Genomic DNA, 25,410 nt, shown 5'->3' on the forward strand with positions numbered 1-25,410 from the left:
ATGACCTGTATTGGTAACAAAGCCCATCATAATCAGCCCATAGGAGCCCACTGCTGAGCAAAGGCCTCTTCTCATATGGAGAGGGTTAGAGCAGTAATCACCACGCTTGCTCTAGACGGGTTGGCGTTTTCAATCTTGTAATTTGAAATTATTAGACCAGGTTTCCTGACGATGTTTTCCTTAACCGTCCGTCAGTGGTGTCTAAGAAAGTACATAGGTATGATTCGGAAAAGATCACATTGGTACTTGCCAGGTTTCGAACCCGCGCCCTCACGTATAAGAGACGGGCCTTTTAACCTCCAGGCCACCACGGCAAAGTCCGCATTATCGCAATCCGTACGAAGAGTTCCCAAATTGTCATTTATATTTCCTCACATTTGAATATTAGCGTAAGTTATTGAACGAAAAAGGGGAAACTTCAGTAATAGTTTAGTGTGACGATGTAAGCTTCAGCTACGGATCCCGAACTGTTGTATAAGTATAAGTGTTTGTGAAAAATCATATATAAGTTTCAAATACATGAAATCACACCTAAATCGAAACTTGTCTCTTGTCGTAAATATTATAACCAGTTTCTTAATGTAAATTATATGATAATAAGTCATAAGGTCATAATTTAATGTCTTACCTGTTGTGTGGAACAGGTTTTTGAATAATCTAAAGGTATTTAAAGGAAAATAACTCGCCTAATATATTTAAAATAATTTTTGTTGTGACATGACAAATCCTGTGTCAAAGATGATATCCATTTTGAGTTAGCATATCTTTCGTTAACTTAATCGCGTGGTGTTTTAAGCGAACTTGAATCACAATCTCTTTACACACGTATAAGGATCGATTACGAGGATTTGCATTTATAAGTCGTTGAATAATCAATGCTGATGATTTATCAATACAAAACATTTAATTGGTTGTTAATACAAATTGCAATATGTACTAAGTGCATAGAACGACGATAAACTCAATGATGTATCGTAAATACCTGTTACCTGTCACTTATATTCTTTTATTTCTCCACTTTTTTTGTTCAGTAAGCTTATTCTAAGTTTTCATGGTCGTACTGCATACGGAGCGTTAATGGTTTGTCATTCATAAATTTTACATATTACAGTTGTAAGTAGGTTATTGAATGTGAAGCGGACAACGCTTCGTATGTAGTCCAACTATGAAAATCTAAAATAAACTTAAAGGTTCTCGGTATAAGAATGAATAAAATTTTATACTTAATTGCGACAAAATATTTTATACTTAATATTTGTAAATATTTTCTCGGTATAAGTGTGAATAATTAAATTAAAACTTAATTGCGAGAAAATATTTATATTTATACTTAATATTTAGTATTTATGTTTTTTCTATTTATTTTCTATGAACACCGAAAATCTAAGACTAGAATGACGTCATTAATAAAAAAGGCACATTTTGAATGTATTTGGTATGTGACGGATTTAATGTCCTATAGGTATAATTAAATTATTTTAATTTCATTATCCTTAATGTCATAAACATAGCAACTTTCTCTCTGTTTGAGGGTGAATATATATTTATAAAAATGTCACAGAATTTTAAAATAGAAATTGAATTTAAATTTTTTATTTGATTTCCTAATCATTAACTTTCTACATAATTTCGTCAAGGAACATATGAACAAAAATGTGACAATCTAAGCAATAGTGAAAAATGCGTATTAACATTTAAAAAGATTACATCAAAGGAAGGATTAGGATTTTTAATATAGTGAAATCTTTGAGATTTAAAAGAAATGTGAAGTAACTTTGCATCCCAAACAAACACGTTTTCCTTATACCCAACTCCTTCAAGATCGAAACAAAATTTATATAACACGAACTCGTTTAGTAAGACGTGTTATTTAAAATATTATTTATTATTTCAAAGACTACATTTTTTTAATATGATTGGTGTGTCGAAAGTTTTTCTTTTGTTTCACAGCATTCGATAGGCCGTGAAATAGGTTAATTTTTATAAATTATTCTGAGTGCTTCAATATTATATGCGTAATAATATTATTATTGTTTGACTACGATATAAAGATACCTACACATTACTGATTACAGTAGGAGAATACTATACTTGTGTGGAAAATATTGGGATAAGTTCCAGCGAACAAAAGATTAAGGTGTCAACATACGTTTCCAGAAGTTATGCCCGGAGTTGGAGGTAAAATATAAAAGGTTAGAAGCTAAAACTAAAATTGAAAACAATAATTTAAAAAAATTGTTGCGTCTGACTTGTTCAGCAGCATTTTGTTTTTTTGTTCTTACCTCCGGCTATATTTGAATGTATTTGTATAAATTTATGGAAATCAGACGTATTATTTGGCTTGATTTATACGCTTTTAGATACGCTTTTATTGGGTGAAAAAACGATTGATTTTATTTGAGTCCTAATAACAAACCTCATATAAATATCACTCCATAATTTACCTAATAACAATATATTATACTTTCTAAAATATCAACATATACTTTGCTACAAGATCACACTGCACTACTTTGGCACAACAAATCAAGAAAGAATTTTTTTTTAACCAAAACATAAAATGCAAATTACTCAGCGGTTCCATATTAAAGTCTCAAATTATAGTTTTGTTATAGTAATGATCGGGTGATGCTCGTCTTCTAAATTGAGACGTTTGTTTGCTATTTATATTTCATGTTTCCATATTACAATCGTTTCTCACTGTAATTCCCATGTTTTATTAATGTACGATTTAAAATTGCAATATTATCATACGCTATTAATAATAACCAGATTCTTATGAAGATAACATTATATTACTTAATATTGAAACTCTTTTATTTCAAAATTATTGTAAGTGACATATTTATTTATATGAATATATTAAATAGACTCTGAAATTGTAATATCATATAGTATATCAAGTAGTTAATGCTTTAGCATAACTTTAAGCGAAGTATGATTAGATATAGTCATAGGAATGACTTCTCAATCAGGTTTCCTTTAATATTATCCAGTAAAGTTCATGGTCAAGCAAGTAGAATGTTGCATTTTGGCAGGACGTTGAAAGTTTTACATCGTGTGATTATATACTTATATATTTATTCTGATGAAGTCCCCGTATATATATATATATAGATTTCAACGGAGGCAAGCGAGCAGACGGCCTACCTGATAGTAGTTATCGTCGCTCATGGAAATCTCCAACATGTGGGATGTTGCAGATACGTTGCTGAACTTGACTGTGGAACAAGGAGAGAAAAGGGTGGAAAAAGGGAAAGGTCAACCGGCTCTCTCAATCATCGGACGAAAGGCAGCCATTAAAGACCACTTCATGCCGATCTCCTATAAGAGGGTGGTCATTTCCCGGTCGAATCAGCCCATGTTCGAGCTGTAGTAACTGACCACAGCTAGCCTCTACCACTCTTAAGTAATGTGATGATTTTGTATATAGGATAATGTATGTGAGAACGCAGGTACAGGTAAATTCAAAGCAGTGACAAATTATAAGTCTAACAAGTCTTTAAAATTCAGAGGAAAATGGTAAAATTACATATATATTTTATTTCTGAATGTCTTATAAATATTAATTATTTTAACGATCGTTAGAAAATGTTGTAAAACAGGAAGATTTGCAAATATTCAAAACAGTAACGGTTTTGCAGAACAAAACGTAATTATTATATTTATAAAAAATACGAGGGATTTATAAACTTTATTAACTAGGAATAAACGTTGTACTGACTTAGTACACATAAGAGTTTCTAACAAAAAAATGTTGGATGTTCATTTTGAATAATTGAATCATGTTTAGTAATAGTTATTTTTGGCATTATTTTTACTATTAGTATAGAAGTTTATACAAACATTGAAAGAATAACATTTAAGTTTTATATATTTTGATTAAAAGCAAAAGAATAATAGTTATTAAGTAATATTAAATTATTTGTAACATATTTAGGAAATTAAGTGGTAAAGACAAGCTGTATTATGACAAAAATATAAATGTAGCAGGTAGGGTTATTTACACGACACTTCAAATGGTACACTCAGTGTGTACATCAAATGTCTTTCTATGAACACGATTGTCTCTAGTTGCGTAATTTGTTGAGACACTAAAAATGTGTCGCTTCAGCCACTGTGTGAACACGTTGTTATCGAGTGTGTCATCCAGGTGAGGATTTGGAACAGGTTTTAAACTAATTCAGACACTTCAACACCTTGGCGTGTAAGAAATGAGAATCGCATGGAACAAGGAAAACACAAAGAGACTTCTAGGATATGTATGTTTTATACAGTTAATACAAAAATAGAGTAAAAATATGTCTGACTTTTATTTCGCGATCTATGGAGGTGTTCTTATCGTTACATTAGATCCGTACTGTAAAAATGTTCAAAGAAAATATAAATCTAAACATTATTAAACGATTAAAATCACTACATAATTTTTGTTGCGAAATAACTTTTTCGTCGAAAAATTTGGTTTGAAAAAAATATATTCTTGTTTGATCTAAATATTTTTATTAGCAATGTCTTAAATAACTTAATTTTTGTCCCAAAAAACACCGAAAAATGATTAATGATTTGAGTTAAATACAATTAATACTACATAAATACATTTATTTGTTTTCAACGGAACAGAAATTTAATACATCTATTAGAGAGAAATAAAAAAGTATGTAGGAACGAAATAGAGTGGCATAGTGATTTACACGATGTTTTTATTTAAACAAATAGCATAATATATTCCGTATATCGTCATAATAGGTGAACGTTGTTGAACACGTGCATTTAAATTGACCCAATGTAGATCTAATCGCTCATCTAATTAACTACACCATTTAGGAATCAGTTCTCGCTTGTGTCTTCCATTCACACTTACTGTTGTTACTTTTGACCAGAATGCAGCAAGTATTATTATTATGTGGGAGATTTAAACTGATTGCAACATTGTATATTCATACCAGTATAATTATAACAATTTATTCTACTAAGCACTTGATGTTTGTCATTTTTTATGACACACACACCACTTAAAAAATAAAACAGACAAAAAATTAAATAACCTGTATTAAATGTTTATGAATATTTGTGTTCTATGATCTAAATATATTATTTTAAATATTATTATCTATAAAGATAAAAGAAACCTTTGTGAATACAAAAGGAAGCGTTTATTCAGATACAAGCATATATTTTTATATTTACCTAATAATAAATATTTATATATTTCATTTTATACAGCGGAAGTTTAAAATGTAAAAATACAGCCGTTTTCCCAGATCTAGTTTTACTGTTAAGTAAAATATTAATGTAGCGGCCATTTGCCTATAAGAAAACTATTTCTATATATTATATATTAAAGTCATGTACATATTTTAGCTTTTCATTGAAAATAAAACAATGAATTATTAAAAGCAAATATATATATTATTTAAATAAACATATTTAGCATTTAAATATGATAATTCAATAATGTTGTTTTTACAGTTTCCTAAATTTATGCCTAGGAATATTTTTTAAATACGTACGGACCAGTTTGCAAGTTGACAAAATATTGGCTGGAGATCAAACAAGTTTTACAAGTAATGAATATAAGTCTCAAATTAATTCTTATGCCATTATGTATTAATATTATATATCAAGAGTACGGATGTGAGAACAGGTTGGAAATATTTAATTTTTGATGTCAAATGGGCTTATATTTATAAGTAAAAATAATAAAAAGGATATATGTTACTTTACCTACCCTCATGTTGTACCCGAACCGCTCAATGTCATTTTGAGTTTTGGTTTTAAAAGAAAAAAAATTTATTCAGCTCATTTGATATTGATAGTAAATTTATTTATTATAGCTCTATATATAACTATGTATTTAAATTAAAAGTTACAACACTTTTACAGTGTATCTTATAATTTTTTTTAAAAAGTAAGATTTTTTAATATCTCATTGGAATGAGTCTTTGTTATTCGACACGACATTTTACGGGGCATCAGTAAATTGATACTTTCCCATCAGGTTCTAATGAAGGCCTTTTGGGATAGATAATGAAAATGTTCTATAATTACTTATTTCTAAACGGATATTTGATTTATCTTTAAATTATAAACAAAAACAGTTTATTTAACTAAAAAAACTTATATACAATATAGAATTTATTAAAGGATCCACTTGTTAGGTAACTAAGAAGTATAAAATAATATTTATTTAGTAGTGTTAGTATAGAGATTTCTGAGTTTCAGCAGCTAGTATCTTTGTAAATTATATTAATGAAATAAAGAAGTTATAATAAAATTAGGATCGCGTATGTTTCATATTCTTACTATTGTTTAGTTAGATACTTCTTTAATCTATAATCTTTTTTAGTTTAATGTTCAAAGCTTTTCAATTACACCACGGAATTTTATAAACGTTCGTTAAGTTAATTCCAGTTTTGCTTTCCTATTCTTTATATATTTTTTTCAAAATCAATATACTGTACTCGTTAATGACATGAGGGGTTCAGTAAACAGGATTAAATTTAAAATAAATATATTCTCATATATTTTTTTAAACATATTATTATTTTAAACATCTCCTTCAATATTATTTTAAACTACGTCTAATAAATATTTCACTAATTGAACGAATGCTAACACCTTGCAGATTTTAATTTTTTACTATTATTTTTAATTGAAAATATAAATATTTTTATCCTTCAATATTTTGAATTATTACTCTGCTTCGAAAATAATTTAACTTATCGAAAGGTACGTAATCTAATTATATTTTAATATTTTATCATACGCTTTACCCGTCAAGCATAAATAAAGGCTAATTTAAACGTTTGAAAAACAGCAGAAAAAAAATATATATCAAGCAATTATAAATACTTATTAATACATATATTATTAAGTATGAAAATAAATATATAATTGAGGCTTTAGAAAATTATAACACAATTCAGTCATGGCAATAAGATCAATTAAAACCTTTACTATGATTGGAATAGAGCACTGATAATCTAAGCAGTAATTTCACAGATATTAATAAAAATATAAGCACACTAATTAAATATATATAATATACTATTTATTTTATTTTTATATTCAAGATATCATTTTGGTGAAAGAACTATTATATATGAACCTTGAATCGAAAACTAATATCAATGGTTCACAATATACGCCGTTACGAAATATTCATCTTGACCGAATTGAAAAAAAATTAGGACGTATTATGTACGTGACGTCCGCAAATTGCTGGTATTGATTAAAACACGTACCTATATTCCTAATTAGTTTCAAATAATTTAGCAAACGGACCGAACGCTATATTTAGTTGTTCAAGGTGAATTATGGGGAAGGCTACACAAGACTGACTGATATCAGGTCTAATTTCTCTTTGCATACTCTCACCAGGTTCACGGAGCAACGTAATATCATGATAAATTACAAATTAAATAGTAACAGCAACTAGCTGATAGGCAGTAGTCGAACAGAGGCCGACCAAAACACTCGCCTTGCAACAACCAAACCGCCAATCAAGAGTCGTACGCGGAACAACTCGCTGGCGGTTATCAAACGCTCTTACGCTTTTATAATAAGAAAAAAAAACTAAGTATATTATGTTAGAGACAAATGAACTTTGCTATAGAAATACATAATCAAGATGACGTTGCGGGTCGAGGTGCCCGGAGAGAAAATCATATCAAATGTACATATAGAATCATGCAAGTGCAAGCCGTTTGAGAACGAGCCAATAAAATCCGAACAAAAAATTAACGGCAGGGTTAAGGAGTTTATTAAAAAAACATGGGCGTTAAGATCCAAAGTGACAGTGGAACCGTACGTAATATGCTATGTGCTCCCAAGTGTTTTAGCAGGATTAGCTGTTCAGAATTTGTGTTTAGAAAAATCATGTCTAGTGAATTTAAAATATGACGAAGACACGTGTGACCATATTATGCAAGGTCGCACTTCCAATTACACAAAGCAAGAGGAGAACGTCCAGAAGATGGTAGCCAGTATGACTGCTTGGAGCTTTCCTCTGCAGACTGCCTTACCTGGAATATTAACGCTATTCGTTGGTGCTTGGAGCGATAGAACGGGGAACAGAAAAAGTTTTATGGTGCTACCGATCCTAGGAAAATTAATTTCATGTTTTGGTATTATTCTTAGCACAGTATTCTTCCTTTACGTCGGTGTAAATGAAACGGCACTTATAGAGGGTGTCCCTCCAGCATTAGCTGGTGGAAGAGTTGCTATGACCATGGCAGTATATAGTTACATTACGGATATAACAAGCGAATCGGAACGGACTTTTCGTTTAGGGATTATAACCGCTATTTTGACTCTAAGCAGGCCGATCGGGCTTGCACTCAGTGGAATAATGACAAGGCGTTTCGGTTACTATGGTGTTTTTACTGTAGCTTGTGTTTTCTACATGACTGGTTTTATATACATCCTGTTTAGATTAAAAATAAAAAAGAAGAAAACGATAGTAAAGGAGGAATCCCAGACGGTGTTGTCTATGTTCTCAGTCAAGGATCTCGCGGCTACTGTGAATGTGGCGTTCAAATCCCGACAGGGATCCAGACGCTTGCAAATAATTTTAGTAATGTTTGCATATATGCTCATCGTTGGACCAGTATTAGGTAACTATTGCTAATATTTTTATAACATTACATCTTTTTATATAATTCTATACGTAATATTTTGTAAGTGTATTACAGTGAAACCGCAGGTGAACTTATTATAAAATAATTTGAAATCGAATTCTGTCGTACGCTATATGTTATATCGTAAAATCTTACCACATGTTCTCGGATCGCTTGATTTTATTTTCTTTTTATGGCTGAATGTAAAATTCCTTTTCTTTCGTTATTGTCAACTAAAGTTAATGTAAACCTCGCGTCATATAATGATTGTAACAGCATAATGTTCAATAATTGCGATATAACAAAACATTGTTTTAAGTTATTATAAAAACAATTCAAGATTCTTAGACGTTAATTTACATGAAATGAGTGATTAATTATATCAATATTATACCGGTCATTACTTTGAAAAGAGGTTTAATCAATAATCTAATACTTACTAAATTTGGTACAAAATAATTAACGAAAGCGATTAAGGTGTTGACAACATTAACTCGACAGAGAAACATTAGTATAGTTTTCATGGATTTTTCAATAAAAAAAACTCGTTAACTACTTGTTATATATTACGCAATTTTTCCAAGAAACAAACGTGTAATCCGAAAGGTTGATGTATTATTAGATAAATCAAACTAACTAAAATACGAATGATTTTATTAATAAGAGCAAGCTTTGTTTTGTATTATCTTTGTTTACGTTATATAAGGTTAAAGTTTATTTTCTCCAAGCACTAAATATAAATAGATCTAACTTCTGTCCGACTTCTGATAACTCAACGTTTAGATTCTAAAACATCAGAATTTACAGTTTGTCAGAAAGTTTTATAATCACGAGGCACAGAAATAAAGTAATTTCCATAACTTGTAACTATAAATGGGAATCCTTTTATAAATTACAGTCTTTTAGTTTGAAATTTTATATATAATAATAAAAAAGATATCCATGTTTTATTACATTAGGAGTAATTTGATATTAAGGAACAACAGAACATTCTTTAAAAATCTTTGTCACTGCTTACTCTTACTGTATTGCGTATTTCAAATTATCATCCAAAAAAAATACATTACACTTATGTATTGTTACATTTTCTTTCACAAAAATAAACTTTTATTTTTAATCTAAATTTTGAGCTATATAAATAAAGAGCGGTTAACAGTGACTGTCTAAGCAGACGAATCCATATCTAATAATGATTTATATAATTTGGTAAATAAATTAAAAGTTGCTCGGAACATTTTCTCGATATCAACATTGTATTTTATAGATGACATCTATTACAATTAATGACATTGTTAAGAACCACAGCCCATTAACGTCGTTACATTGAAAATACAGGTTGTTGAAACGATAAACGCAATTATTTAGCTTAAATGGTAATATTGTCTATTGAAGTGTCCTTTACAATAGAACCGATGCTTTCTCCTTGTTCTTCTTTGCCCTTGAAATACATTTTTATTACATGCATACATATGAGTGACATGTAAAAACAGTAAAACCTTCGAATATAACCTAAGTCGTTTCAAATAATATATTTTTTTAAAGGGAAACTAATTTTTATTTTATGTATATCATTTTGTTGTTTATTTGATAAATGATAAATTTCTTGCAAAATGAGTTTAAATACCCGATAACAAGCATCTTTGAATGATAAACATTCTTGAAATTATATTCTAAATAAAGATTTAAAAAATGGCGACTTTTGTTGTTGTTATAAAATAAATATGAAAAATTATAAATAGAACATTAACCATTTATTTAAAAGTAAATAAACATGTTGTAAGTTTTTAATTTAATCTTATTTTAAGGTCTCAATAAAACGGAAAAGCCGTTGGGTCGTTTGCGGTTTAAACAAAGATAATGGTGTCAAATGTTAGAACATTGATATATTTAGTTTACGTGATCTATCTTAGCAACAAACACACGTCCATTATACAGATAATGTATGATTTAGAAATAATTCACGTGCATCAAAAATGCTTTATTATATGCTGTTCACTTACAAAGTGTCACAACACATAGACGAATGCGTTGATATTATATAAAAATATTATTTACAAGTTAAAATTCCGAATACAGGTACATGTCGCGTTTGACATGTAAATATTTTTACTCAGAATCTCATTACGTTCGCGAATGTTAAAATTTCACGTTAGGTTATACTAAAACATCATTTTTTTTATTAAAAACTATTGTTATATATACAGTTATTTAAATTTGTTCAATATCTTCGTCCCAATTTTATTCGACATACCAACTAAATGCTTATTATTTTATTGAGACAGATAAGGAGACCCCTTTAAGTCTTGATGTCTTGTTGTTTGGGATCCTTAAATCATTGTTAATGTTACAAAAACAAGTTTCTGACCAAATTTTATTATTCCTTTGCGAATATTCTGTAATTTAATACTTAAGGAGTATAAAATTTACATTTATGGCATGGAACTGGTGTTGTGGTGCTAACGTATATTTTTATTTTAATACATTTTTTTACCATTACATACAAACATAAGAGAAATTAGTTTGAAATTTTGTTAATTTACGATATACTTTAAACACGGAAACGCTTCGTATAGATGGTTCATGCAAATACCCTTCTAATTTAATTCTCTATGTTATTCTAATAGGAACTACTTAAATAAAATATTTCAAGGAGATCTGTTTTATTGTTTTGCTCGTGAGATAACTAAAAATGAACAAACAGACCAACATGAATCGAGTCATACGTATTTGATGTTCATAATGAATGTAGATACTTTATTTACCATGACAGGATTTTGTCTATTTGAAAATTAGATTTTTATAGGAAACAGCATGAGATTTAACTTTTAAGTTACGGAAAAACGATTTTTATAGGAGTTAGCGTGGGATTTAAGTTTTATGTTACGGAAAATAAACGAAAGTTCACAAAAAAAATACTGTAAAGAAAATTTAAAATATGTGCATACATATCCGAAATAAAACAGTCGATAAATATGCTTTAAAAAATTTCCATTGATATACCTAATAAATAATATATTCATTTAATTTGTAAAAAAGGTAGCAAAAGAAATGAAAACTTTCCTACTTATTTAAAATGTGAATGCGAATTAATGTATGTCTCAGGATACCCTCAATTTTCAATTAAAAATATAATTGAGAGGTAAAATTGAATGGTAATAAATTTTTAAACTTCCTCTTTATGTCATTTTAACTAAATTCAATAAAAAAACTCTTAAGTTACTAAGCAAAAAAATTTGTTATGTCTATCTCATATTAGCTACATATACATTCAACATAAATCGTAATCATGATATGTCTGTTTAATAACGTCCTATTGTTTTAATTTTCTTAATATACAAGTATTATTAGCCAAAGAGCAATTGGTGTTTATAAACAATATTTAGTCGTTCCTTAATTATTCATAATAAAATGATTTTAAGAAGCTAGGAAATTCTCTTGTTGGCTGAATAAGGTTTCCGTTGCCTATATAAGCTGAACTAAGATCGTTTAATGGAACACGATATTCCTTTTTTAAATCCTAATAAATGGAATCCAAGCTAAACTTGCTAAGCATTATGAGAAAATAATCACAACTTTATATAATTTAAACATCGAATTCTTTGAACAAAGAATTTAATTATTTCCTATTTCGTACAAAGTCCTCCGATAACTTACACGTCCCATTTAGCTTATCTGCTACTCAATGTTTTGTTTAAATCCTAACGACAAATGTCAATAGAACACATGACCGTGTAATGTATCGATATAGGTTACAATTTTTGAATAGTTAGAGAGTCTTGATTATTATATTGAAAAGTATTATTATTTGTATAAAAAAAATCATTAAAATATTCAATGGTTTTAAATTTAATGTTATATTTGATTAGGCAAAATGTTTTAATATTATTTATAAGTTCATGTCAAACAAAAATTATTTATTTGCTTTGTCTTTACTAAACGATATTCAAACCTGGATTATTTCTTTTACTTGAGATTTTAAGCAAAATAAGACGATTATACTATTTATTATTATAATGAAAAACCTTTTCACTTTATTATAATATATTTTTAAATTTGAAAGAATTTTAAAATGCAATATAACCGCGCTCCACGTTCTAAGCAAACACTGTATATATAACAGCTGTCAAAATATTTTACTAACTTTTGTTATAAAATGTTGTTATACTAATTATATTTATTTTATTTCATAAGGCGAGGCGCAAATGACGTACTGGTTTACGCGCTACAAGTTTAAATTCACTGAAGTGGACTACAGCCTGTTCCTCACTTATTCAGTTCTCGTTGGCACAATCGGTAAGTAAAACGTTAATTTTAATTCTCTCATTTATGCTATTTTCTTCTATGTTTAATGATTTTCTTTTTTTGCCATATATACATGATAAATATCTTAATTGTATTCGCATATTTATATATGTTATCGTAACTTTGTTTTGAACTGTATATAATTTTTATATAAAATCGTTTATTAATTGTTATCAGTCTGTTTCTAAATATACAACGACCTCAAATGAGATCTGAATAAATGATCAAACACAGTCAAAAATGTTCTAAGTAAAAACTCAATAAGAATAAAACCTATAGTAAAAATTCGTGTCACCATGAAAAATCATTTTCTTAGTCCCTATAAACAAGACATCGGTTCTCCTTCCGCATACAGTCTAGCTATTTATATGGCTAGAATATTGTTATTGTTGATTCAAGATAATTCAATATATCATTTTAAATAGATTATTCATAATCTCTATTGTCATTAATAAACAACATCCATGTTAAACCTATCATTAATAATTGTAACTTAACCTATAAAATCACTGGCGACTGTTGTAGCCAACAAAATTGCGTAAATAATTTAACAATTTGTGTTCATATATTTTAAGATCAATAAACAGTTTAAATTATTGTAATCTAAATACGTAAACAACGACGTTTTGGAAGATTTTTTTTTAAGTATACCAGTTTTGAACGCGTCTCCGTGTTCTTGAAAGTGTTTAATACAAACGACTATAGACTATTAGAAATTAATATACATAAATAAATTTTCTTTAAACTTATCTTTGTATTTATTCTTAACTATTATTCATAGAGAACTAAGACATACATACATATAGCTAGAAATATTAAGAAATAGAAAAGAGAGTGTTCTACAAGTAGTGTATTTATTTTAACTGTTATGGTATTCTAAAATCTTTTAAATTACTCGTGTGACGTGCTTCCTAAGTTTATTGTCTCAACAAACGATTACAGATTGTATAAAACCGACATTATTTGAATAGGCATAACATAATTAATAATCTATACCTATTCTATAAAGATAAACTGTCCACACATATACAAACATACATACGTATCTGGTTATTGAACTTTATATTTTAAATGAAAACAATGACAACACAATGAGATCCAAGACTTTCGCGTGTGTTTATTTAAATAAAACGAATATATTTTTTTTTATTACTTTGCGTTATTTTATACTTTTAAAACTACATACTCCCGACGATTCCGTTACGTTGCAGCAACAGTAATCACGGTCGATCATGAAGATGAAATACTGGTTTAATTTTCAATGAAAACATTCTTCATATACTCAAAATAATGTTTACTATCCGTATTTTTTTACGGAATAAAAGCCTGAAGCTATCCAAGACGTAGATGATTATTCGATAATTTTAATAGCATGAAATTCATAATTTGTAAGACACGGTATGGCTACGTGATTTTATAAAGAAATAATCAGAGTATTTACTCGTCTAAGTATCCAGTTGCCCTCTTCCTTGTTACGGGGATTCATGGATTTGTCTTAGGACCATAAAATCAGCAAAGAATCTAGAGACTATAGAGTATTTGTGGTTAAAATTTTTTTTGCTTTTCCATTCAGTTCCTTACGTTAAGGGACAAGTTCATGTTAATCTTCATTTCATAAAAAGAATGTGTGCGTATTTCCATCTCCTTGGTCCCAACCTTTTTGGCCGGCAATGGTCAGCTGGTGCGGTCGCCACTTCTCCTATTCAGTAGTTCCTTTTACATACGGTAACTTATTTAATTATTTTTCAGCACAGAAAACAACAAAGTTTCAAATAAACAGCCAAAGATATACCTACATTAAAACATCCAAACACCAAATAAATTAACTTAGAAATAGAGTGCCAATTAGGATGGAAAATGAAATACAATAATAAATGTTTAGACAAGTAATTCAACATATAATTTATCAATATATAATTACAGCTGACAACGATTGTTATTCTCTTTATTTAAATAGTAATATATCATAATAGGCAATGTGTATACTTAAATTATTGACTGCGTTTAGTTTATCTGAAATATTTTGAAATTAACCTAATCTTAAAGATAAGTTAAAACTTCGAAAAAAAGGTTTTATGTTCTAGTAATGTCTTACGAAATCTGCATTACGAAATGTAACAATAACTCATACGCGAAGTGAATTTGGTCAGCTTTTAAATTAAATAAATGCATCGTTAGAAAAATTCACAGAAACAACAGACGCTCGTGGGTTTAACTAAATTTCACTCATTGCTTTATTATATTTATTATTGTAATAATTACGTTGGGATTCATATTATCTTCTCCTTTATTTTAAAGATATCTCGAAAACAAAAAATTAAGTCTATAGTTATAAAATTAAATAGTTATCGATTACAACATTAAATACGCTGTAAGCTAGGGACACAAAAGAATATACATAAAATCCTTTACATATATTTTAAGAAATATATTTGCCTAAACTTTAAAAATATTGTTGTATCGAAGTCTTCATAAAACACTATAATGTCCAATATATTATCGATCATTTTCATCGCCACATCAGAGCCTTGCAAATCAACATCGTAATTTTTTTCGTCAAAAACAATCCAAACACTATAATCAGTTTTTTAAACTATTAATACCATTTATTATAAACAATTACTTGATTGGTTTTTAATATTATCCTAATACTATCAATTCATTATATATTTTCCATTGTTTGTTTTCGTAAAGCGTCAATGTCTAATGACTTAAGCTAATTTGGTAAAACCTAATCTATTATATACTTTAAATTGTTTTATTTTAATAGAAAAGCGGTTGCTGAAGATTTAAATCAATTAACAACCTACCTTGTATTTTTCTTCTATTCAAACGACATTCAATAAACATTTACAATAGATACATGAGAGAATATCGTGAACATTAATTTACATCCAGTTATAAATAAGAAAATAATTAATATACTAGGAAATAAAATGACTAATAAAACGAAAAAAAGGCCTGAATTCAATCGTATTAATAAGCACCTGTTTAATAATGTCTATTATGACATTACTCAGAAAACTATCAAATGATTGCATCTTCAAATACCCATTTGACAGTTCCAACGTTTTGTGATTAGATAATAATGTCCAATGATTAACAAAATAAATTTCAAAGTTTCCATGGCAATATTTGTTTCTTATTACGCATTTCCTTCCGTTAATAATTAATTAATCATTATCAAAACATAAGAAAAAACTCTCATGAGAGTAGTCTACGGGCTACCACTTTCCTGTTATATATATATTGATAAATGACCTTCCCGCGACACGTAAACCATTAATCTTCTTAAGTTATCACAGTAAGTTATTTCATCAAACCACAAATTTCCTTATTGTCTGTAGATCTTTATAATCATGAGTGATTTTTATTCTCAGGTTCTTTCATAACAATATATCTACTAAGCAAAAGATGGAAGATAGAGGACAGCATTATCGGAATGGTGGCGTGTGTGAGCAGGATAGCTGCTAGTCTAGTGTATGCTATGGCTCCAACAAGAACTATATACTTCATCGGTCCAGTGTTGGATATGTTCAGTTCAGCTGGAGCGACCTCCCTGCGGTCCATTGCAACGAAACTTGTGAAGACGGATGAAGTCGGTACGAATATATTATAAAAAATATGATGAATTATTAAACGTGAAATATTTTATTCAAAGGCTTGAAACATTACTGAGGCTAAAAACTAAATAAAATTAGGACGCGTATAGTATCTACGCAGTTCGGTATTGTTATTACCATAGTTTTGTGTGACAACAAAGATGAAAATGACATCACATTCCCGACATAGAATGACAGGTGCACTAAGCCAGATAATGCATAATGTTTTATTTGAATTGCATCAGAAGTCTTCAATTCAAAATTAATGTGCAAGCGAAAATAGTTTTTAAAATTCCCACGAAAAGATCCAAATTTTTTCCCAATATTTTCCGTCGTCTTATATGTTATGAACTTAGTCATTATTTGGCGCAAACAATTTTTGTTCTGTTTTATATTATATAAAATTATAGTGTAAATAACGACGCAATAAATGTGTTTGATTCGTACACGGTTAATGCAAATAATGACATTACATAAGTGCATGTAAATCATAGTAGGTACCTATATGTTTAAATGATGTGAAATAATTGATAAACAAACATTATAAACGCTAAAGTATGTCAGGATAAGTCTAAAGATATCCGTAACAATTACATCGCTGAAAAAAAACAGGTTTTTGGAGACGCCTTACAGTAGTGAAGTACATCTTTGGATAGGAATAACTCAGGGTTATTTTTACTCATCTTATATAAATTGTGCATGGTAACTGACAACCTTTATGTTTTATCTAGAGCTAAAGAAATCAATATATAATATATTTATTTTGCCAGCGTTTCTGCCATGATTAACATAGAAATATGTTAATGTATTTGTAATTACCGTATCTCTAACAATTACCTACAACAAATAAATGCTCTATTTATATTTTTAATATTTTTTTCTAAATCTTATGCTTCACGATCTTCGATATCACTCAGATTTTTTGAAAAAAATAAATCTTAACGTATAAGGAAATGTCTAGCGTATAATTTAAATGCAATATTTCGTTGATTTAATTATGTTTATTACTCTTTTACAAAAAATAAACTGTTTTTTTTCATAAACTATAAAAAGTTTTATTACTAAAATAAAAAGAAAAAGATATAATTTCGTCAAAAGCCATGATTTCTATGACATTTTAGGTGGTAAAACAAAAAAAAATTTTTTTGGTTGTGTTATGTTAATGTACCTTTTTAATTTCAGGTAAAACTAGCTCTCTTATCAGTATATCTGAGGCCTTGGTACCCGTGATCTACTCCCCTGTGTACAGCAAACTTTATTTGAGTACATTATCAACGTTTCCCGGAGCGTTTTATCTCATAAGCGCAGCTTTAGCCTTTCCAGCCATACTTATATATTTGTAAGTTCATAAACCCGTTTATATCCCGTAGGGAAACGCCCATGCGGTTTTTTTATTTACTAGGCTGCATTTATAATAAAATGATTATGTTTTAAAGTGAAGTCTTAACCGTTTAGATCGTTTCAAATCAAAGTCAACACTGGGACTGCAAGAGACAGTGGTTTCAAAATCGACAAAAAATAGACCTTGCGGTTATTACATCTCACTTATCAATGCAATTTGATTTCTAAAAACAAAAACCTTGAACTGATTTTTCTATGTAAGAATATATTTAGGAAAATAATCGCCCTAAACGACCTTACTGGTTATGGAAAGCTATTTGTAATTATGGAATCGCGTTATGATACAAAATGTTATCTGTGTTAAATTAAACAATTCTTTATACGACTTGACGGAAAGTAAACATGAGGACTCACCGTTATTGAATGCTATTGTAAAAGTATTCTCTTTTATAAACTATTCTTTTATAAATAATTTTTTTTTTTTAAATAGAACTTGCGATGCACTTAGATTATATTTTGTAACGGAAACATTAATTAGGAAAAATAATAATAATAAGTAAAGACGATTAGTTTCTATACGAGTTTTTTTAAATAATGAAATTCATCCTATTGGTTTTTTTTTATATTCTATTCATACATCAACCTCAGCACAGACGTCACAGAGTTTTTATTTAAAATTCCATGTCGAAACGATTATCGCTGAATATTTATAAACGAAAAGATTTCAGTAATTACAATTTCAATGGAAAAACCTTACTAAGTAATATTTTCTCGCAAACTTTAATAGTTATTACAAACCACATAGTATACAGTTTCGACAATATTATTGTGTTAATGTGTCCAGTATTAGGTTTCATTTATAAATACAGTTGTAAGCTACTAAAACTCCTAAAAATTTTTATAGAACCCTATTCATTTTACGACGAAAGGACCTCAAAGAAGACGCTATGAATGAAAAACAAGAAGACGAGAAACAAGAAAGCAAATCCAAGGACAACGAAATTACTAGATTTTAATAAATTCAGTTGTGTATTTATTATTAAGTTATAATTTTATGCCTATCATGTACCTATTCTAAAATCTCAATAAATATAAGATTTGTATTGAATATGCCTATCATTTCTCTATTATTGTATCAAAAATATTTATGAAATATAAAAAAAACATCCAACACTTATTCCGCATTATTTCTTTTTCCGCATAACCATATTACACGTTCGATTTAATTTTATTGCTTACAATTTATGATATTTAATTCTTTCCGTTCAGTAAATAATTATAAGTTGCCATAGCAGAAAACCTGATAGTAGGTACATAGCACAAACTTTATGACATTTATTTAAAAAATTAAATAAATTATCTGTTAAAATATTTTTGATCAAAAACAAAATACATTTTAAGTTCTAAAAGTTATCGAAATTGTTTGACTTGCAAAATTTCGGCTTATAATTTCGGGTTCATTTTTTAAATAAAAAAAAAAAAACTTATCTGAGTAGGGAAAGAGAAGTGTTTTAGATTTCCGCTTAAATTGTGTGATAAATCGCTTAAAGCGGTCTTTATACTTTTATCACATCGAAAAATCTTGTATGCATATATATTTAATGTTTATTTTAAGTGTATTCTTTCAGGCGTGTCTGATAAACACATTGTTGATGTACATACAAACAATAAAATGCCAACCGTTTTCATTGTATAGTAAAGAATCTACTGAGTTAAAATAATTTGTTATAAATCTATACGAACCTTATTAACCAAAAATTACTATATTAATCAAAAAGTAAGTGTTGGACTTTATTAGAATTTGTCAGCAAACGAAAAGATGTTGAAATGTTAATTTTATACAATGACATTAGAATAAGAAGGACATAATATCAGCTGTAGTCTGTTACAATTAAAAATTATTATATACGATGTATTGTTATCGATATGCAGAAAGTGGATGTATGTAAGTATCTATATTCCAGTCCATAATTAAAATGAAACAGAAGCCCCATTTCCTGACGACTCGGTTGCCAAACTTTATTTTTAAATTTATTTCTGTGGCTATATTCTCACTGAAGTTGTGGACTATTTTGCCAATGTCGCGTTTTTATTTATTTAACGAATTATATTTTAGTAAACATATTCATGGAGGTTTGTTATCATTCACTGTCAGGTTGACAATTTTCTATCTCTTTCTTTTATTTCGTATTCTTGAGATGAAGAAGGAACAGGTATTTTTACTATAAAACAAGCAAGGAAAATAAGAAAGGTCTTTGATTCTCATCCAAAAAAACGAAATTTAAATACATCGCTCCTAAAAGTCTGTTTGATAAATGTGGTTATTCGTAAGTACTAAATAAGAATTTAATGACTGAAAAAAAAAACAAAAATAAATAAAATTAAATATATATATTGTAGAAATATGAGAGGGTAGAAGAGAATCAATGTAGGAATATGAGAGGGTAGGAGAGACTCAAACGACATATAAGCAGTTGTCAGAGGACATCAGGGCTCTTTTTTCGTTCGTAACGCGCGTTGGTGTGATAGTTTAGTCGTTAGTAGATTTTCGAAGTGTGTTTAAATCTTTCGATTGTATTATATTCGGATTTCATTTAACGATTAGTTTAAATCAAGATAGTTGAAAGTTATTAATTTAGAATTGTTTTTATTTTTGTGTAAATTTAATAAATTTGCAGTGGAATTGTATCGAATGTTATTTTTTAAAAAGTCAATTCTTACCTTGTTTTCTAAGATCAGAAGTGGGATACGTACCTTGAGAACCCCGTTTGGTAAGGCCTTGTTATTTCAATTTACCCACACATTATTTTTTTTTGTGTTTTATTAAATATTTCTTTATAACTTTTTTTTTAGACACTGAGTTATTTTAAATATCGTGTTACGTTATTATCGAGAATATTAATTTGTGTTAATTACTTTGATTAAGCGGTGAGTAAGCTTTTATTGCGTTTGTTAGTTGATACGTTAATTTCTAGCGATCATACTTATTTAATTATTTTATTTTGTTACTAAAATGTCTGAACGTGAACGCAATTGTAGCCGCAGTGGTCTTGATAGTAATCCTCGTCGTGATCGTAGCTAGAGTCAGGGTAATAGTTCCCGTGAGTAATCCTTTGATGAGAATAACATGTTGAGACTTGATATGGAGGCAATGATGTCTCGTCTTAAAATGTTAGAGGTGAAAACAAGGGCTTCGTCCATGCCGCACCGCGCGTCGGTGAATTCACACGACTATGAGGAATTGCGTTACAAAGGTTTGACGCCCGGTAGCGTTTGTAATAGGCAGTCATCACGACAGTTGCAGACACCAACGCGCGTCCGCGATATATCTCGCGTTTCCGATCGTCGTGTACCCTATAGAATGCGTGAATTATCGTCGATAGGGCATCTGGTTTCTCCGACGCATGTGACTTGACGTGAAGCTACCATTCAGAATGTTATCATCATCAGGATCCGAGACCTCGCTCGATCACGACGAGTAGGCGACGCGGGTATACCGTTGGAATTAGTACAGGCGAGTGTTACCGATTGCATTGCTAGTGCCATCAGATCAATTAGTACGGCTGAAAAATCTCGGTATTACTATATTTCGAACTTTGACCCAAATCTACACAATTTTGACGATTAGTGCATACAAATTGATTGCGCGAAAGTTTTAAACAATTGGAATGATTTAGAATGCCTTTCACGAATAGGAAATTGTTTGTTAGGGGATGCGAAATCTTGGCTCAATAAATGGGTGTCTAGCTACCGTAGTTGGACCAATTCTAAGAAAGAATTCAAACCTTTATGTCCTGAAGTACCAGATTTTGCTGGAATATTGTTTGAAGTTATGTCTAAGAATTCCGATCACTATCCAACGTACGCGTAATATGTACGCCGGTCGATACTTTGCTTACGTATAGTGCAAGGACTCGATGAGGAGCTTATTTCGGTTATAATTATTCGCAGTGTCATTGATCCAAATATTAGGGCTACGGCGACAAATGCTAAACTATTTCCGAATGATTTAGTCGAATTCTTTTCAATCTATGTTAAACCAAATACAATTAGTGTTTCGAGACAACTATACTCGCGTTCGGAATTGTGAAACGTTACGACAGATAGACGATCTCTGGAGTATTCACGTAAACGTAATCTGAGTGATATCAGGTGCTTTTTCTGTGGGCAGTTGGGGCAAAAAGAAGCTTTGTGTAGTAAGAGACCCAAAATCGAACGGTTATCAGGGAGTTTATCAAATAGTGAGGGCGTTAAGTTATCTAGGCTCGAATCATGCACATATTTTATGAATTAATGGTGATGATTGTTCAGTCTGATGTTTCGATGACAATTGATACACCTCTGGTAGGTAACTATTTAGAGAGGGTTACTAAGATTCATGAATTAATAATGAATTAATGAATTCTCTCGGTACTTGATTACGGGAACTGCTACATCAACCGTAAACATAGGTAGTATGTCAATTAAACTTAAATCCAGCATTCCTGTGTATAATCGGTCATATCAACTCTCACACGCTGAAACGATCCGTGGTCGTGACATAATAACAGATTTGCTTGAAAAGCAAATAATAAAGGAATGCTCGTTTTTAGCTACCACTATTGAATACCTGGGTCGTACGATTAGTAAAGGTCAGGATAGGCCAAGTCGTCAGAAAGTGCGGGCCTTAATTGATTCAGCCGAACAAAAAAAAATCTTAAGCAAGTAAGGCAATTTCTGGGGTTAGCTAGCTATTTTAGGCGGTATATAGTTGGGTTTGCCCAAAGGGCTGCTTGCATAGCGGCACTTACTAAAAATTAACTTTCATTGAGGTGCTGAAAAACAGGCCGCTCGTGACTACATCATAGATTGTCTTACAAGTGAGCCAGTACTCGCCATTTATGATCCTACGCTGCCAATAGAAATACTACACAGATGCGAGCTCGATTGGTTACGGAGTCGTCATGATGAGAGTGCATAAGGGAAATCGTAAACGAGTACTGCCTTATTGTAGTAGACTCACTCAGGGGGCTGAGAGGAAGTAGCACTCGTACGAACTGAAGACGCTGGCAGTGATTAAGGTATTAGAGTATTTCAGGCATTATCTTGTGGTTGCACACTTCATCGTGGTTACTGACTGTAACGCGTTAAAACTTACCCAACGTAAGAAAGACTTGTTGCCAAGGGTGGCTCGGTGGTGGGTATACCTCCAAGAATTCGATTCTAACCTGGAATATAGAAAAGGTTGTTTTTTGTCCCATGCAGATTATCTTAGCCGCAATCCGGTTAACTTATGTACCATTAAAAGACCGCTAAATTGGGCGCAAGTTGCTCAGGCTTCTAACGAGAAAACTCACTCTCTAAAACAAAAACTGGTGAATGGGCAGTTAAACCTCAGTCGTTATGACATCCTTTAAGTCAAGCTCTCACCTATTGGTGAAAATCCTAATTTTTGTTGTTATATTCCAAAAGGCCATAGACTGTCTTATGTGTATTTTCACGACGAACATGATCATCAAGGGGTTGATAAAACTGTAGACTTGATAACAAAACACTTTTAGTTCCCAGGGTTGAGAACATTTGCAAAGAAAAAAAATACATTTCCCATTGTTTGGTTTGCCTTTCTCATAAAAAGGTAGCTCGTGCTCTTTCACGGCTCATTCATTCATGGGAGAAAACCAGACGTAGCATTTGAGGCAGTCCATATGGACACCTTGGGCCCCCTACCAGAAACTGACGGTCACCGTCATGTACTTATTATTATAGACGCGTTTTCAAAATTTTGTTTATTGTATCCCATGTTTCGACAAGACACTGACGAACTAAAGCAACACTTCACTACCATGGTGTCTCTCTTTGGAACTCCAAAATTAATTGTCACTGATCGGGGACGCATGTTTCAATGTTTCAAAGCACTGATTTTATTAATTGGGTCAAGGACTTGGCCAGCTGTTTTGTTGAGGTTACAGCTGATCCTAAACATAACAAAACGCAAGACAACTCAATATTCTGCTTTAAACCTGCTTATAGGTGCTGAAGCTGCCACACCGCTCATACGTAGTTTGATACGAGACGTTACTGTTGAAGGCTCAAGTGGTAATCGAGAAGTCCTTCGTCAAATGAGTCGTCAGAGGGCATCTAAACTCCTTCGTGCCAACTAAACTCGTCAAGATGCCTATGCTAGCTAGAGACGTAAACAGCTCACTCTTTTGAAGTAAATTCCTTAGTTTTTGTTAGCAAGGTGGCTCAGTCAACAAGGAAGCTGGACTCATGTATGCGGGGACCATACCGGGTTATGAAGACACTATCACACTGCCGATATGAGCTGCAGATGTTAGCTGGCTCATACGGCAAATCGACTCGAGCAGCTGCGGAATATATGGTCCCGTGGAAGTGAGAATGGACTCCCGATGTGTGTTCTGCTTTCTTTGATGGTGAGGTATTTGCCTTATTCTGCCTGAAATTTTGACTAAAACTCCTTTTGAGATTTTATTGAAACTTAATCCCATTGTGTTATTTATTTTAATTTTGTTTTGACACAAATCTCTAAATGTATTGGGGTTAAAGCGAGGAGACATGAGTTACTTGTTACGATGTGAGCGTTTGTCTTGGAGTGTATCGGACACGCTGTATTAGAGGTTAGATCTCTGGGTCTGGGATAGCTGTCTTGGAGTGCATCGGACAGGCTATGCCAGAAGTGGCGCTGTGCCTGGGACAACCGTTTGCCTTGGAGTGCATCGGGCCCGGTTGTCCTAGAAGTGGTGTTGTGTCTGGGATAACCGATTGCCTTGGAGTGCATCGGGCCGGTTATCCCGGAGGGGACGCTTAGGTTGGGATAATTGTTTATCTTGGAGTGCATCGGATACGTTATCCCGAGAATCTAGTCTTGGTTAGGAATTAATTTAGTATGTTCGGAAGCTTGACTTTGATAGTGAGTTGTCTATCGAGCTGTGGTTGTAAAAGATCATGAGTTTATTTATGGGATGTTGGTCGGCCAACATTGCCTGTATCAGATGGTATGTTTTGGAACATGTTTTTATAATAACCTTCACACACACACCAAGTCATGCCTCAAGCAATTCCTTGTGGGTCTCTGACGAGGTGTGAGGGGGCGATCTTCCGACAAGTCCCGCCCCAAGTGGTTGGTTATTGGGATGTTTTACAACCACTTTGTGTGGGCTATGTTTGTTTAGCTCACTTTACATTGACGTTAACCATGATGTTACTGTTGAGTTAAATCAAAAATCGAAAAGATTTCTGCCGTTATATTTCTCAATTTCAGACGTAGACAATGAGGGAGAAGAGTTGTGACATGACGCCAACTTGCCTCCGGAGGTTGACCTGCCTGTGGAGGGGACTGAGCCGCAACCAAGCCCGTCTGGAATGTCAAGACATTCAAAACTGAATACGTCTAGTGCGAATGAAAAGAATTTCCTGCCCTTGGTGCTAATACTACGTTTTGGACGTCAAGAAAGTTAAACACAAGGGAGCCCGGGGACGTGCTCATGTCAGGAAAGGCCGTGTAGAAATATGAGAGGGTAGAAGAGAATCAATGTAGGAATATGAGA

At 31.0% G+C, this 25,410-nt stretch overlaps 1 protein-coding gene across 1 annotated transcript; it reads left to right on the forward strand.

Moving 5' to 3' along the window:
• Positions 1–7,437: 7,437 nt before the first annotated feature.
• Positions 7,438–18,971, forward strand: LOC116772071 (proton-coupled folate transporter-like). Its single transcript, XM_032664105.2, has 5 exons — positions 7,438–8,615; positions 12,810–12,911; positions 16,301–16,522; positions 17,705–17,861; positions 18,768–18,971. The coding sequence occupies exons 1-5, from the start codon at positions 7,631–7,633 to the stop codon at positions 18,877–18,879; spliced, it is 1,578 nt and encodes a 525-aa protein (XP_032519996.2). The 5' UTR covers positions 7,438–7,630; the 3' UTR covers positions 18,880–18,971.
• The last annotated feature ends 6,439 nt before the right edge of the window (positions 18,972–25,410 follow it).

This window comes from Danaus plexippus (assembly GCF_018135715.1).
Source record: "Danaus plexippus chromosome 16 unlocalized genomic scaffold, MEX_DaPlex mxdp_23, whole genome shotgun sequence".
In the NCBI taxonomy this organism is placed as follows: domain Eukaryota; kingdom Metazoa; phylum Arthropoda; class Insecta; order Lepidoptera; family Nymphalidae; genus Danaus; species Danaus plexippus.

Bases quoted from the DNA above. Each gene is read 5' to 3' on its own strand.
- LOC116772071 (XM_032664105.2), top strand. From the start codon at position 7,631: ATGACGTTGCGGGTCGAGGTGCCCGGAGAGAAAATCATATCAAATGTA. The intron at 8,616-12,809 runs GTAACTATTGCT...TTATTTCATAAG, and splicing joins CATCGTTGGACCAGTATTAG to GCGAGGCGCAAATGACGTAC. The intron at 16,523-17,704 runs GTACGAATATAT...TTTTAATTTCAG, and splicing joins TGTGAAGACGGATGAAGTCG to GTAAAACTAGCTCTCTTATC.